The following is a 15,659-nucleotide window of genomic DNA, read 5'->3' on the forward strand; positions in this document are numbered from 1 at the left end:
GGCTAAGCCTATATTTAAGTGTTGACTACATCAATGTTTAATTTTATAGACACCATTTCACTGGTCGTTGGCATGAAGGAATGCCATAATTACAATCAATATAAGATAATGGTGAGGCTAAATTTGGTTTAAGTGATGATTGCATTAATGTTTTATTAACACCATCATAGATAATCAAGAAAGGAAGGAGACAAAAAAAGTGGCAACATTTGGCACATAAAGTTCCACAAGTCTTTGACTATTTAAAGTGATCCCCAAGATGTATCACATGGACTAGAATCAAAGCATGTGTATCACATAACCACATTTGAGTTCCACATGGCCACATGGGCAAGGACTTCTTGAAGGCCTTTTTACAAGGGGCTTTGTGTGGCCACCTCCTTTTGAATGGAGGTGAGCCAATGGATTGGGCACCTTATTGTGAGGAATAAGTGTTTGTTTAGATGCCACTCTAAATTATTCATATGAATATTCAAGCGATTAGCATCACTTTTAATTATGTAACGAAAGCTAACAAGCTTATACAAGACATTAGTTGAGAGAACTAGTTTCACATGCACACACCCATCCGTGCATATATATGCTCATGAATGTGTGTGTGTGTGTGAGAGAGAGAGAGAGAGAGAGAGAGAGAGAGAGAGAGAGAGAGAGAGAGAGAGAGAGAGAGAGAGAAAATTAGTTTCTAAAAGTAAAAAAGTTTGCCTAAATCAACCTTCTAGATTGAAAGACCAAGGGTATGGCCTAGTGGTGTATTATTCTTCGTTGCATGACTTTAAAGAGTAAAGTCGTTTAAGAGGGGACTTTCTTGGTTTTTAGTAGGTACTGACTTTTTGAATGTGAGTGTATTTCAAGGGCTTCCAAAAAAGAAAAAAAAACTCAATGAGGTAGAGTCACTCATGGTGCCACAATGATAATCATAGGACATTAGATTAGGTACAATGAGGTCATAGTTTTGGTACGGATCTAGGTACCATAGGCCATTGGAAAATATACGAGGCAATTGTTGGAGAGCTACCATGGGGACCTAGTGGCAAAGGTTCTCTAAACATGAGAGGCAGATACTTGCAACCATGTAGGTCATGCGAAATGTTTTGGGAAACAAGCCCCTAGGGAAACTTTCTTTTTCTTTTACAAAACATACATGCTTCCTTTAGAAAATAGCAATATTTTTTGAAAAAAAAATACTATTATTGCATTTTGCCCAACTAGATCGAGAGGATCTCAATCGACCTTTTTGACTAAATGGTAAGCTGAGGCACAACTTTCCTGAAAGCTCCTTCATGTGGTTGTTGCTAGACGCTTTCTTTGGCAAATCGAACGAAGTGGAGACTGTCAATGCCGAATATCTCGTGGCCGAGGACAACTGCACAAGGTGTGAAGGCCCCCTTCTCTATATTATTATCGTAAGGACGAGTTCCACGGGGCCGCTACGTGGCAGTTTGGAGGTTGGAGGAGGGGTAGGCTCAAAAAAGGCACTAGATTAACAATTTGTTTAATGTTGATATCAATTTTTTAAAAACTGGAAAAGTACATTTCAAGATCCCAAGGGGGCAAATGTTATCCAATAAGCAGGTGCCGCGTGGAGGGAGCTGGGAACTTAATTTTTCGAAAAGCGAGAGAAGTTTTAGGTTGTTTCATCTTCTCCATCAAGGCTAAAAAGACTATAGATGAAGTAGGTAGTTGTTGAGAAACTTCTATGTTTGTGAAGAGCTTGCACCCGCCATAGCCACTGTGTTCGTTTTTCTCGTTTCTCGCAGAGCTCCCCGCCATAGTCATTGTGTTTGTTTTTTTCGTTTCCTGCAGAGCTCGCTTCCGCGAGGTATTGCAAAATCCTCTATCCTACTCAATCTGGTTTTGTTTTTGACCATCAATCCGGTTAGACAAAATGCATTTTCACAGAAATCGGTGCTGTGTATGTCTTCCGGCGTTTGCCAAGAAAATTTTTGCGCGCATGGCAAGTTGCGCAATAATTTGTTAATCGATTTCACTTTCACCAGCGCCACTTAATCGCTATCAATCAGGTAAACAATTCCGCGAAGCATAACCTTTTTATGATTACCCATCTGTTAATCAAGCGTTAGTTATAGCATTTTTGTGACTATCCATCTGCTTATTATGCGTCATTTATAAGCTCTATTTATCATATCAACACCTGATTTGTCCTCGTATTGATCAAGTGTTTCTCACTCTTATCTGTCCCTGTTATCTATTTGATGTTAATCTTATCCGTCCTTCTTTAACATTTCTGTGTTTATCTTAAAAGGCGAAAGCAGCGTTAAGCAGGCTGGTCGCATAATTAGGGTTTCCTTTTTTGGAAGCGTTTTCCTTTTTGGCAAAAAGAGGTCGGAGGTATCTTTCAGATACTTGAAAGCAGGGTTAGAGTTTGCTTTTCTGGCAGAAAACCAGGTCACAAGTATAACCAGAGATCTGAAAGCAGACTTAGGATTTTCTTGATTGGAAAAGAAAAGTTGGTCATGGATTCTTTGCTGCGTCACTCATCTCTGCAGCAGAGATGGCAGGGCCTGCTTAAGGATCGGCTACAACTGGTAAAGAAGAAAGACTGCGAGCGGTATGAGATCAAGAGAATCCCTGATTCTTTGTCTTTTGAGAAGGGATTCTTCCTCTTCATTCGAGCTTGCCAGCTCCTTGCGCAGAATATGGAGGGAGTTGTGCTTGTTGGTCTGGCTGGCCCTTCGGGTGCCGGCAAAAGCGTCTTCTCTGAGAAGGTCAGCAACTTCATGCCAGGCATCACTGTCATTTCCATGGATAACTACAATGATAGCAGCCGCATCGTCGATAAAAATTATGATGGTGGGTCTTGTTAATCCTCCTCTTAATTAGGTTTTTTTTCTCATAACCTATGTTAATTGTAATAGGAAGCTCTTCAACTTTCTCCTTATGTGGCTCATTTTGCACTATAAATCCACTGGAAATAAGAATGCACTGAAGCATGGAAGCTTACAGAACAGTGCTAGATTAATACTAAAATCAGGCTTTAGATCTGCTCTTAAACTCTTGCTCTAAATCTCCTCTTAATTTCATAACCTACATTGTTTATGGTAGTTATAATCAACTCTCTTAATGTGGTTTGTTTTGGCCACCATTCTGAGAATAAGAATGCATTTAAACATGAAAACTTATTCTACAAAGCCAGCTTAATGCTAAAGAATGTGAGGGATACAAGTGAAACCCTCATAACAGAAGGCACAAATTATGATGGATGCAAGGTGTTGCTTGTAAGGTTCTGGGTCATCTGAGAATTGCTCTTCAAGATTTTTGTTTAGGAGATGAGCACCAGAATGTTCACTCAAATCATGTTCCAATTTTTGTGCAGATCCGCGAGTAACAGATTATGATCTTCTACTCAACAATATCAGAGACTTGAAGGCAGGGCAACCTTTTGACATGCCTATTTATGACTTCAAGACAAGCTGCCGTACCGGCTACAGGTTTGGTTTGGTTGCATTTGATGCATGACGTTAGAAACTGGAGGGTCCAACTGATACAGGCTGTGTTTGATTTTGCTAGGAGGGTTGAAGGTCCATCATCTCGCATTGTTATCATAGAGGGCATCTATGCTTTGAGTGAAAAGCTTCGCCCTCTTCTTGATCTTCGTGTTTCCATTACGGGAGGCGTACACTTTGATCTTGTCAAACGGGTACTTCGCGACATCAACAGGTCTGGTCAAGATCCAGAAGACATCATCCAACAAATTTCTGAAACGGTCTGTCTGTCACTTTGTAGAATCCACATGAAGCCTGGATTTGGAGTTGTCCTAATCCCCATGACTTATTTTTTTGCAGCATGTCAATAAATAACATGAAAGAAAAGCACATAAATACTTGGTTAGTAATATCTAATTCGTTTTTCCCCCCCTTTGTAAAACAGGTTTATCCAATGTACAAAGCATTTATTGAACCAGATTTGGAAACTGCACATATCAGAATAATTAACAAGTTCAATCCCTTTTCTGGCTTGCAAAGCCCCACATACATTTTGAAGGTGCTAATCTAGACTTCTTAGAAAACTGTTCATGCAATTTCCTCTCTTCTTTTAACTGCTGTCTTGTGGAGGATCTTTACATATGGATAACTGCAATTTAGAGTCATACACACACATGGATATAAAATGGTCCAGAAAATCAAAGGAAAAGCGCTGCTATAGGAGTTAGCCTGGGTCAATGATTGGCCAGGAACAATGCGAATCTGATGAAGAATAAATTCTCAAACAGAAGCAACTATCCAGGACCCTTGGAGGAGGTGAAGGCAGAGGGGAGGTGGGTCGTTGGACTGGCTGGAGGAGTTACAAAGGCAGCTGCGGGAATGAGAAAGGGAAGATGGGGTGGTGTTTTTTTCTGAGGAAGGAGGGAAGGCTAGGCCAAGATTGACCCTCAAAACAAGATTTACAGGTAAGCTGTAGCAAAATCATCAAGTCAAGTTGATGAGAAAAAGTATGGCTTCATGTTATGAGAGAGCCAGCTAAGGAGGTAGCTAGTGGCAAGAGGATGTTCACTGCAATTCTTGGTTTTTAATGAAATCTTTGTTGCTGTAGCGAAGTGCAAAAAGAACAGGGTATGTTTTTGGGATTGGCATGCATTCAGCACATAAGCACAATGACCTGAATAAACTCTCAGGAAGTTCACATGGACCCTCAGCTTTGAGATGAAGAGAAGTAGAAAGTAGAACTCAAACTTGCTTATGGGTTCAGTTAGGCTGACACCTCATTAATCTTTTTCTTGATGGGAAAAGGTCCGAAGCTCCTTAAAGACAACTTTGGGCATCGCTTGTCCACCTGTTTCAATCTTTGCTTCATAATCCGAAGATAAACCCAATCCCCTTCCGAAAACTTCATATCCCTTTGGTCTTTATTGGCCTGTCGAGTGTAGCCTCTTGCGCTTTAGCCAATCTGTCTTTTACTGACTCTAAAATCTCTTGGTAAGACTCCGAGATAAAGAGGATGAACCAGGTAGAACCAGGATGACAGAGCACAGAGCACAGAGCACTTTTGGCAGTGAAAACTGGAGCAGGACTTGGAGCAAGGCATGGAAGAAGCTGTCGGCTGCGAGAAAGGACTGTCGGCTGACGTCAGCAGTGCCAGAGGTGTGTCAGCTGCAGGCGCTTCATTGTGTGTAAACTGGAGTCCAGTCGGATAGCATTTACAGCAGTCGGGCAGCGCTGAAGAGCTTTATGATCGTGGAACTGGCCGACCAGCAGTCGGCCAGTTGGCCAAGCTTGGAAAGGTCCTATAAAAGGGGACCATGTGCTCATTGTTAAGGCATTCAACTCTTTAGGAGTTGGGTCCCTAGTATAGGAATGTTTTGGTGATGTTCACCTTTTCAGGAAAGCAGCCAAGGGCTGCTGATTTAGGTACCTTTTTGTACCATATCAATATACTGAATTTCTAGCCATATCTCTCTCTCTCTCTACTCTCTCTCTATATCTGCGTTTGCATCAGATGGTTTCCAAGAGTGTTTAGGGCTGAAAGAAGACTCCCAGAGCTTCCGCGTGTTACATTGGTATCAGAGCATCAGGCTCAGCAAGGCTAAACACTGATTCAGTCCCAGATGATGGTGTACAGGTCCAAGGTACAAGAAAGTACACGGATACGAAGCCCAAGGCAAGGAACATAGATCGGAAAGAACTCCCAGGAGGTTTGTTGGTGGTGTTCCACAGTGCCAAAGGGGATGGCAGTCCTGTGAGCCAGATAGGTTCCCGGGCAACGGTCCCAAGGGAGGTTTACCCTCCAAGGGTGATGTGAGTGCCAGACTCATTTCTTAGGAATGAAGACCAAGACAGTGTTCAGAGTCGGGAAAGGAATGGATTGTGGACTTGAGGAAAACCGATGCATAGATCTTCGTCAGAGACAGAGTGGTTTGGAGAACAGGTCGGATGTTCAGAGAAAAAGGGTGCCAGGGATGGATGATGACAGAGGGACTTCGGGACAGGATTGGGATGATGACAGTCATCCAAGAGCAGGTTGGAATCCCGTCATCAAGTTTAGCAGAGGGGGATGTCATGTGCATCATAGATGCCATGGACATTTTCCGGGCTAAATCTAGAAGAGGCAGCCAGATAAAGAGGATGAACCAGGTAGAACCAGGATGACAAAGCACAGAGCACAGAGCACTTTTGGCAGTGAAAACTGGAGCAGGACTTGGAGCAAGGCATGGAAGAAGCTGTCGGCTGCCAGAAAGGACTGTCGGCTGACCTCAGCAGTGCCAGAAGTGTGTCAGCTCTGCTGCAGGCGCTTCATTGTGTGTAAACTGGAGTCCAGTCGGACAGCGTTTACAGCAGTCGGGCAGCGCTGAAGAGCTTTATGGTCGTGGAACTGGCCGACCAGCAGTCGGCTAGTTGGTCAAGCTTGGAAAGGTCCTATAAAAGGGGACCATGTGCTCATTGTTAAGGCATTCAACTCTTTAGGAGTTGGGTCCCTAGTATAGGAATGTTTTGGTGATGTTCACCTTTTCAGGAAAGCAGCCAAGGGCTGCTGATTTAGGTACCTTTTTGTACCATATCAATATATTGAATTTCCAACCATCTCTCTCTCTCTCTCTCTACTCTCTCTCTATATCTGCGTTTTGCATCAGATGGTTTCCAAGAGTGTTTAGGGCTGAAAGAAGACTCCCAGAGCTTCCGCGTGTTACATTGGTATCAGAGCATCAGGCTCAGCAAGGCTAAACACTGATTCAGTCCCAGATGATGGTGTACAGGTCCAAGGTACAGGAAAGTACACGGATACGAAGCCCAAGGCAAGGAACATAGATCGGGAAGAACTCCCAGGAGGTTTGTTGGTGGTGTTTCACAGTGCCAAAGGGGATGGCAGTCCTGTGAGCCAGATAGGTTCCCGGGCAACGGTCCCAAGGGAGGTTTACCCTCCAAGGGTGATGTGAGTGCCAGACTCATTTCTCAGGAATGAAGACCAAGACAGTGTTCAGAGTCGGGAAAGGAATGGATTGTGGACTCGAGGAAAACCGATGCATAGATCTTCGTCAGAGACAGAGTGGTTTGGAGAACAGGTCGGATGTTCGGAGAAAAAGGGTGCTAGGGATGGATGATGACAGAGGGACTTCGGGACAGGATTGGGATGATGACAGTCATCCAAGAGTAGGTTGGAATCCCGTCATCAAGTTTAGCAGAGGGGGATGTCATGTGCATCATAGATGCCATGGACATTTTCCGGGCTAAATCTAGAAGAGGCAGCCAGATAAAGAGGATGAACCAGGTAGAACCAGGATGACAGAGCACAGAGCACAGAGCACAGAGCACAGAGCACTTTTGGCAGTGAAAACTGGAGCAGGACTTGGAGCAAGGCATGGAAGAAGCTGTTGGCTGACGTCAACAGCACAATGAAGCGACCCCTTTCATACTGGGAAATGTCCAAGCTGGTGACATCCTCCCCAGCTTCTTAAAAGTTGTCCGCAACTTTAAGCTTCAAGCCATATATTCAAGATATAATCATGTCCCATCAAGTGGGCGAGACGAGACAGTCTCAAAAATCCAATATAACTGAAGAATCCATGTCCCAAAGAAATGTGTCACGTGCACTCTGCACTCAGTGCATGGTGACAAGATGGCTCATCATCAGAAGTGGAGCAGTTGTACAGTTTTAGAACCCAATAGGATGATATTTGTCATACGCCATGACCCCATTGTACATCCTCAGTCCAGGATAAGTCAGGCACGAGCTACGTAGGTCATTCCTCAGCCTTAGCGGGTCAGTCAGTCAGTCAAGTCCCTTAACCCACTTGGAGAGAATCATTCATGCATGTAGAGTCAGTAGAAGCCTTAGGGTTTGCATCAGAAAGCACTCTGCATCATAGTAGCAGGGGAACCCCGTTTCCCCCCATTGGGAACGGTGGAACGCGTTCCCCCATCGCGTGGACAAGTGGAACGCCGGGAACGCATGGTGGAACGTGGCGGTGATCGAAAAATGGTGGAACGGCAGGGAACGTAGGCGGAACGCTAGGTGGAACGCGCCAGGGAACGCTAGCCTGCCGTTCCCCCACGTGGGAACGTGCAGGTGACGTGGAATTTTTTTTTAAAAAAATGAAGCCCGTAAGCCTTGCAGCGCTAGGCGCTTTTCGGAAATTCGCACAAGCCCGTACGCCGCCCGTCGCCCGTCGCATTTCGGAGTTCACGCCGTTGCTGTCCACAACTCCACGAGTACAGCCGCCAGCGCCTGTACTGTCCTGCCTGTACAGCAGCTGTCCTTTCAACTCCTGAGTCTTGACATTCTGTACTGCAGCCTGCTGCCTGCATAGTACAGTACTACAGTCGCCCCAGCCACCACTGGCAGCCAGGCCCCCAGCCCTTGCACTGTGCAGACTACAGTCATCTAAAAGGCAAGGCAGCAAGAAGCTTTTCTCTTTTTTTTTTGAACTTTGAACTTTTGGTGTTTTAAAAATTACCTATGGTGAATCACAATCTGGACTGCACACTGCACAGTGCACAGTCTCTCCCCATTAAACAGAAGAAAAAAAAGGACTCATTTCTCTGGAATGGTTAACTTTGAAAGCCTATTCAACTTTTTGCCCGAATTTGCAGACATCATGGCTTACTCGGGTTCAAAGCGATCAGCTTCGAATGCTACTTGGTGGGACGAGGTTGAAAGGCTAGAAAGGTATTCATCTAAGGGAGGTGCAACACGATGGAAATGCAAGCAATGTAACAAAGAGAAGTCAGGAGGAGCAAACCGTGTCAGAGCACATCTATGCCATGTGAACAATGAAAAAGCACAAGTGAACAAATGCCCAGGGACAACACCTGAAATGCGTAGAGAGCTTTTGGCAAAGTACCCAAGTGAAGAGGAGAAAGCATGTGCACGAAAGAAACCGGCAGTTGATGCATCTTACTTCAGTAGACAAGGGGAAGATGTACACTTGGGAGATGGACAACAGTATGGAGGACTTGGGAGCTTTGCATTTTCCCAAGATTCGCAGTCTATGGGTGCAAGTTCCGGCAAGCAGCAAACCTTGGGAGCAGCTTGGGATCCCCGCAAGAAAGAGAGGGTAGATGCAGCTGTTGCAAGGTTCTTTTATCATGATCATGTAGCATTCAATGTTGCCAGGTCTCCATATTTCATTGAAATGGTCCAGGAGATTGCACGGTATGGCCCAACATACAAGCCTCCTTCATATGAGACCATACGCACCACCTTGTTGCAAAAGGAGAAAGCTGCAATTGAATGTGCTTTAGAGTCTGTGCATGAAAGTTGGGCAAAGAATGGTGTGTCACTTATTGCAGATGGTTGGAGTGACACTCGAAAAAGGTCCATTCATGGCATGGTTGCTTATTCTCGAGGAAGAATGCAATTCATTTCCTCACATGATGCTTCTGGGACTGGAAAAACTGCAGATCAGCTTGTGGAAGAGTGGGCCGAAGGTATTGAGAAAGTTGGACCAGAGAATGTTATTCAGTTCTTAGCTGATGGTGAGGCAACAAATAGAGCAGCTGGTCTTAAGCTTGAAGACAGGTATCCGCATATCACATTCAGTCCATGCTTTGCTCATTGTTTGAGCAACTTATTGAAGGATGTTGGCAGCTTGCCATGGGTTGATCCACACATTCAAAAAGGCAAGGAGATAATAAGCTTCATTCAAAACCATCAGTTTATTTTGAATGAATTCCGCAAGAGATCGGCCAAAAAGGATCTCTTGAAGTACTCAGAGACACGCTTTGGTTATAACTTTCTCATGATGAAGAGGTTATCCAAAGTGCAATTGCCTTTGAAGCAGTTGGTTGTATGCAATGAGTGGATGGGATGTGCACTTTCTCGCTCAAGAGCCGGCATAGAGGTTGCAAGATCGAGAAAATAGGGGAAATGGGCTTGTCTGATGAGAAATATGCAAGAGGTTCGAGAATTATGTGAAGCACGATGGAATGGTTATCATTCTCCTATGCATGCTGCAGCGTATGTCTTGGATCCCGAGTTCCAAGGATGTGGACAAGAGGCCGATGATGAGGCGATGGATGGTTGGGAGACAGTGCTTTCTAGGCAGGTTCGTGATGCAGATAAACGAAGGTTGGTGAAAGACCAACTTGGATTTTATCGCAGCAAGTTGGGAAGGTTTGGATCGGCTGATGCTCAGAGAGATAGGTTTAAGATAGGGGCTGCTTTATGGTGGGAGGATTATGGGGCTCGTACACCACAGCTTCAATCATTGGCAGTAAGGATCTTGTCTCAAGGTGCAAGCTCCTCTCCGATTGAGCAGCTATGGAGTGTGTTCGGCCATGTTGCATCCAAGAAGAGGAACAAATTTGGGACAAAACAAGTCAATGACTTGATTTTTGTAAGTGCTAATTTGCGCTTGCTTGGTGATATGGCATCTCCCAAACCAGAGAAGTTTATATTGCTTGATGAGGAGTCCTCGGATGATGAGGAGACACATGGACTTGCAGATCCTGGTCAGGATGGGATTGAAGATTTGGATGCTGCAGATGTTGGTCTTGATGATATGGCTTTCTTGGATGACATAGATGATAGTCTCCTTGATGGCATCACTGGCAGTAGCCATGCATGATATCTCCTTACTATTTGCAATGTGCATGTCACCTTGAGGCTTGGACTTTGGACTTGGATTGTTTCTTTTATCTAGGCTGTGCCATGTGGGCCACATTTTGTGCTTTTTGTCACTTATGTCATGTATGATGTGGGCTAATTTATTTTGACTTGTGAGATCTGTTCAATGTTAGTATCAAGGTGTGCAAATTATGGTGCACTAGACTTTAGTGTGTCTCTGATTTGGTTATATAAATGTGCATTGTATGTTAAGATTTATCGTCATTTCTAGGAATTATCTAGGTCGTTCCCTGTTTCCGTTCCCCCTCGTTCCCGTTCCCCCTTTTTCTCGTTCCCGTTCCCCTGGTGGTGCTTTCGTTCCGTTCCCGTTCCCGTTCCGTTGCTACTATGCTCTGCATCCTGCATAATATGCATTCATATGCCTGTGCATCATTTAGAACATCCCAAAAGCCTTAGGGAATTTACTGGGATTTATTTGGTATTTTTTCCATATTTATTAGTATTTATTTAGCATTATTTGCATTATTGGGCATTTATAAATATAAACTTTATTAAATGACCAACCTCCAGGTAGTATAAATAGGCTTGCATAGAGCTTATTTTCTCATTCAGTCTTCATTGTGCTAAGAGCTCTCCTCCTCAGCCCTAGGAGCATCATTGCCTTCAGCCCTAGACTAATCCAGCCCTTGGAGCTCATAAGCTTGCTTCTCCAGCCCTTGAGAACCCTTGCTTCATACAGCCCTAGGCGCCTGCTATCAGCCTCCAATCAGCCTGTTTTCAGCACCAAAGCAGCCCTGATTCAGTCCCTTACAGTCCCAGATTCAGCCTACAGCTCTACCTCAGATCCACGCCAGAAATCAGCCTGCAGTACCCTGCGTTTTTCTGTCCAGCAGCAGAAGACCTCTGCGTTTCTGTCCAGCAGCCTCAGTACCCTGCAGTTTCTGTCTAGCAGCCCCAAAACTGCTGCGTTTCAGTCCATCAGCACCCCTACAGGCCTGCGTTTCTGTCCACAGCAGTTTCCAGCCCTGAAGCAACAGTCTACAGCAGTTTCCAGCCCTGAATCTGCAGTTTGCATCAGTGTCCAGCCTTCTGTGCATCATCCATGCATGCAGAAGTCATCTGGTGAAGGTAACACAGCATTCATAAGTGTTTTCAGCATTCTAACATAGTGTAGAACACATAGTCACAAGGGAACGTCGTTCCAAGCTCTTGGAACGGGGGAACGCGTTCCATAGAGATAGCCGTTCCCGTTCCCGTTCCAAAATGGCACCGCAGACCATGTAAGAAATATAAGTGAACTATGTATCATGCAGAACACATCTATGCATTATCATGGCCACTACTGAGATGGTTTGAGGTTCTTTCTTTACTATGCCTCTTTCCAAAGCATTTACAGATATATAAAGTAAATTTATAAACACATTTATGCAATGATGTGGCGTTCCCGATTCCGTTCCCTTTTATTCAAGCTTTTCGTTCCCGTTCCAAACAGTCATCCGTTCCCCAAAACGTTCCCGTTCCCTTGTGACTATGGTAGAACAGTCCACCTTCTTCTTCTCTCAGCCTCAGGTGTGCAGCCCTTCCTCATGCCCTTGGGAAGAGTGCATAGGCTCGAGATCAAGTCATCGAGGTGTTTCTACAGCAGTGTACAGATCAGCCACTCTCCGATCCTCCGAGATCTTGCGTTTGGCTTATCTACAGTCCACAGTCATTCTCTCTATAGAAATAAAGCAAATACTATCTCGTTATTGGGATAGGGGGCCCTTCAGTGGGTAATTTGGGACCCAATCTGGTGTATAGTTTTCATCTATCTCTCTCTCATCTCTTTAAAGTTTGAAGTATTGAAATGGATTGCTAAACTCACGAAACTCAGGATACAGAAGACGGTGTGAGCATTTGTGTGACAGGATCTTCCAATACAAAGACTTCCGCTGCATATCACATTGGTATCAGATTCAGATTGTCCACACACACCGTATCCTAGCGTGGGGGCATCCTTGGATGGTTAGATTGCGTTCTGGCACGTCCACCGACTTCAGCATCATGTCTACAGGAGAGAGTACTCATCAGCCGAAAGACGTCTCCCTCGAAGGAGACCTCGTTCTTCCGCCTACAGCACAAACACCATAGCTCTTCTTAGAGCTCAGAACCAGCTACTCATGGAGCTTCTCCAACTCTTGGAGGCAGTAGCAGCACGTCCTTCTACACCTCCAGCAGCACCCGACTACATCTCCCTCTTCTTTCAGATGGAACAACAAAGGAGAGAGGACGAGGCCCGAAGGAGGAGAGAAAAAGAAGAAAGACAGGACTATGAGGAAGCCCAACGCAGGATCGACGAAGACCGGCGTCAGGCTGATCTCGCCGCTCGGGAACACCAACGTGAGCTTGATCGAGAACGTATGTTACTCGAACACCAACGGGAAAAGGAGGCCATACACTTGAGGTATGAGCAGCTCTCCTCAGTCTCCCCAGTCATAGGTGTCACCAGCTAGCAGCCCGCAGCAGCAGCATCAACCACCATCATTCGCAGTCAACCAAACTTCAGTAAGTATGATGGTAAGTGTGATCATTCATCAGTTAATCAATTTGTTCATCAGTTTAATGCTCATTTTCCATTAGCTAGGATCATAGACCCACAAGACAAAGTCCACTTAGCGGCCCCCCATCTCACTGGTGAGGCAGTCACTTGAAGACCAGATTTCTCCCGCCCCAGTACATGACCGGTCTGAAAGACGAGTTCTATGGACTCAGACAGAACGGATCCCTAGTGCTTCAGTTTTCTGGTAAGGTTATTACTTTAGCACATCAGTTAGGGTTATCTGAGCAGGCTAAGATGGAGCAATTCATTCGTGGATTGGACTCTAACATTCGGTTCACAGTTCGTAACTTTGAACCAAGTACATATGACCGGGCTCTGACTCTCGCTCAGAATGAAGAAATGAAGATGAACGGAAGCAAGCCCAAGCAGTCATCTCAGTCCAGTACCAAGCCCGAACAGGGGAAGGGTAATTCGTCTTCTAAAGACACTAAGACAGACAACAGTCCTAGCTCTAGTTCAGGGGGTAAGGAATCCAAGCCTAAGAAGACCCCTGAGGAAAAGGCTCAAGCAGGCATCACTGGAGGCTATCTTCCTCCAGAGGAGCAAAGACAGTATCAGTCAGAAAACAGATGTTTTTTCTGTCATACGATTGGGCATGGTAAGAAGGATTGTCCAAAAAGACAAGCGGAGTAAGCCTCCAAAGAGCCTTCTGCCACAGTTGCCGCAGTATCCCCCGCTCCTCCAGACCTGCCTGCTACCACCAATGCGGTTCAGATCTTACCTTCTATGCATTCCATGCCATCCGTGGTACTTGATGCTAAGCAGGAGGGTGAGGCAACAACCACACAGAAAAACTTGATCCGAGCTTATGGCTCTGCCAAGGGCCAACAGTTCATAATCCTTTTTGACATAGGCAGTTCTGAGGACGCCATCTCTCCCCAGTTGGCTACCAACATGAGCTGTACCTTAGTGCCCTATCATTTGGAGGTAGACGGGTTTACACCTGGTCTCCGCACCCACATCTCTCAGAAGGCACAACAGTTTTCTTTTCAAGTTCAAAAGGCCTCATTCCAGCGAGATTTCATTGTCTCTCCTCTTTTGGGATGTGACATGATCTTGGGAATTCAGTGGTTCCGTCAGTATGAGCCTATTTCCAATTGGGGGCAGGACACCTTTATTATCTCTAAAGGTTTTCCTGAGCCTGTCATGATTCGGGGGGATAGGAGCATTCTTGGCGTTTCTATGATTTCTCATCTCCAGGCCCTACGAGCTATGTGCAAGGGAACAGCAAAAGGAGCATTAATTTATGCTCAGACAGCTTCTATCTCATCAATAACCGCTGTCTCATCATCTTCAGTCCCTCAGTTAGCAGATCTCCTTTCTCATTCAGACATTTTTAAGGATGATCTCCTACTCAGTATCCCACAGTTAGCAGAACCTCCTAGCAAGTTTCCCTCTTGTCTTTCCAAGACTTTCAAGGGCAAGCTAGAATAGCAGTCAGTTCTCAAACATTTGAAACATGTTCCTTATGGACACATTTTCACAATCACCACAGACCACCAAGCACTTAAGTGGCTCCCGACGATGCCAAGTGCCCAGTGGAGTGCTCAACACACTAGACAGGGTCAGCTCTTCCACTAGGTTGGAGGAATAATCAAGTACATCCCTAGTCAACATAACCCAGTAGCAGATGTTCTTAGTAGAAAGACCAGCATCCCGACCAGTCAGGAGTCTACCATTCTCAACATCTCTGGAATAGACTTAGAAGATCAGTATGTCGATTCCGCAGAGTTTGGTACTCAACCCAGGTTGGCCCTCAATTTTGAGCCTGACCATCATTCAGTTCACAGACAGGCATGTAAGTTTAGACGAGATATCCACTTCAAGGAAGGGGATTGGATCTCTCAGTGCATCATGAAACAAAGATTGAAACAAGTGGGCAAACATTGTCCCAAGCTTTCATTCCGTAGTTTTGGCCCTTTTCCAATAGTTAAGAAGATAAGTGATGTCTCAATGAAGTTAAAGTTGCCTGCCAGTTGCACAATGCATGATGTTTTCCATGTTTCTTGGCTAAAACCATATGTTGGTCCAGAAGTGTTTGATGTTTCAGATGAACAGCAGCCAGACGTGGTAGACGAGGCAGAAGTTATTGAGCCTGAGCAGATCCTTCTTCATCGATGGAAGCATGGTTCCGGTCGACGGATTCGTCAGTTCTATACGAAGTTCCGAGATCGAGGCACCCACGAAGCCGTATGGCTCGACGAGGAGTTCTTCCAGGAGTACCCCTAGTTATTGGCGGACTACTTGGAAGCCATAAACCTGCCGCCAAGCTAATCAGGAGGAAATGTGTCACATGCACTCTGCACTCAGTGCATGGTGACAAGATGGCTCATCATCAGAAGTGGAGCAGTTGTACAGTTTTAGAACCCAATAGGATGATATTTGTCGTACGCCGTGACCCCATTGTACATCCTCAGTCCAGGATAAGTCAGGCACGAGCTACGTAGGTCATTCCTCAGCCTTAGCGGTCAGTCAGTCAGACAAGTCCCTTAACCCACTTGGAGAGAATCATTCATGCATGTAGAGTCAGTAGAAGCCTTAG

The 15,659-nt window shown here is 45.2% G+C and overlaps 1 protein-coding gene across 2 annotated transcripts in view; it reads left to right on the forward strand.

Annotated features, from left to right (window-relative positions):
* Positions 1 to 1,649: 1,649 nt before the first annotated feature.
* The window catches only part of LOC147623405 (inorganic pyrophosphatase TTM1-like), a 48,672-nt gene continuing 34,662 nt past the window's right edge, over positions 1,650 to 15,659 (forward strand). The window contains exons 1-6 of one of the 2 annotated variants that reach the window (XM_086821547.1): positions 1,650 to 1,819; positions 1,900 to 2,021; positions 2,264 to 2,811; positions 3,335 to 3,449; positions 3,529 to 3,724; positions 3,889 to 4,002. In XM_086821547.1, the coding sequence (XP_086677673.1) occupies positions 2,475 to 2,811; positions 3,335 to 3,449; positions 3,529 to 3,724; positions 3,889 to 4,002 (762 nt within the window). In that variant the 5' untranslated portion in view covers positions 1,650 to 1,819; positions 1,900 to 2,021; positions 2,264 to 2,474. Of the gene's footprint in view, positions 2,022 to 2,263; positions 2,812 to 3,334; positions 3,450 to 3,528; positions 3,725 to 3,888; positions 4,003 to 15,659 lie in introns of both variants that reach the window. The other variant, XM_086821546.1, reaches the window with a different exon arrangement.

This window comes from Cibotium barometz, chromosome 27 (genome assembly GCF_041138505.1).
Source record: "Cibotium barometz isolate CiBa-2024 chromosome 27, ASM4113850v1, whole genome shotgun sequence".
Classification (NCBI taxonomy): domain Eukaryota; kingdom Viridiplantae; phylum Streptophyta; class Polypodiopsida; order Cyatheales; family Cibotiaceae; genus Cibotium; species Cibotium barometz.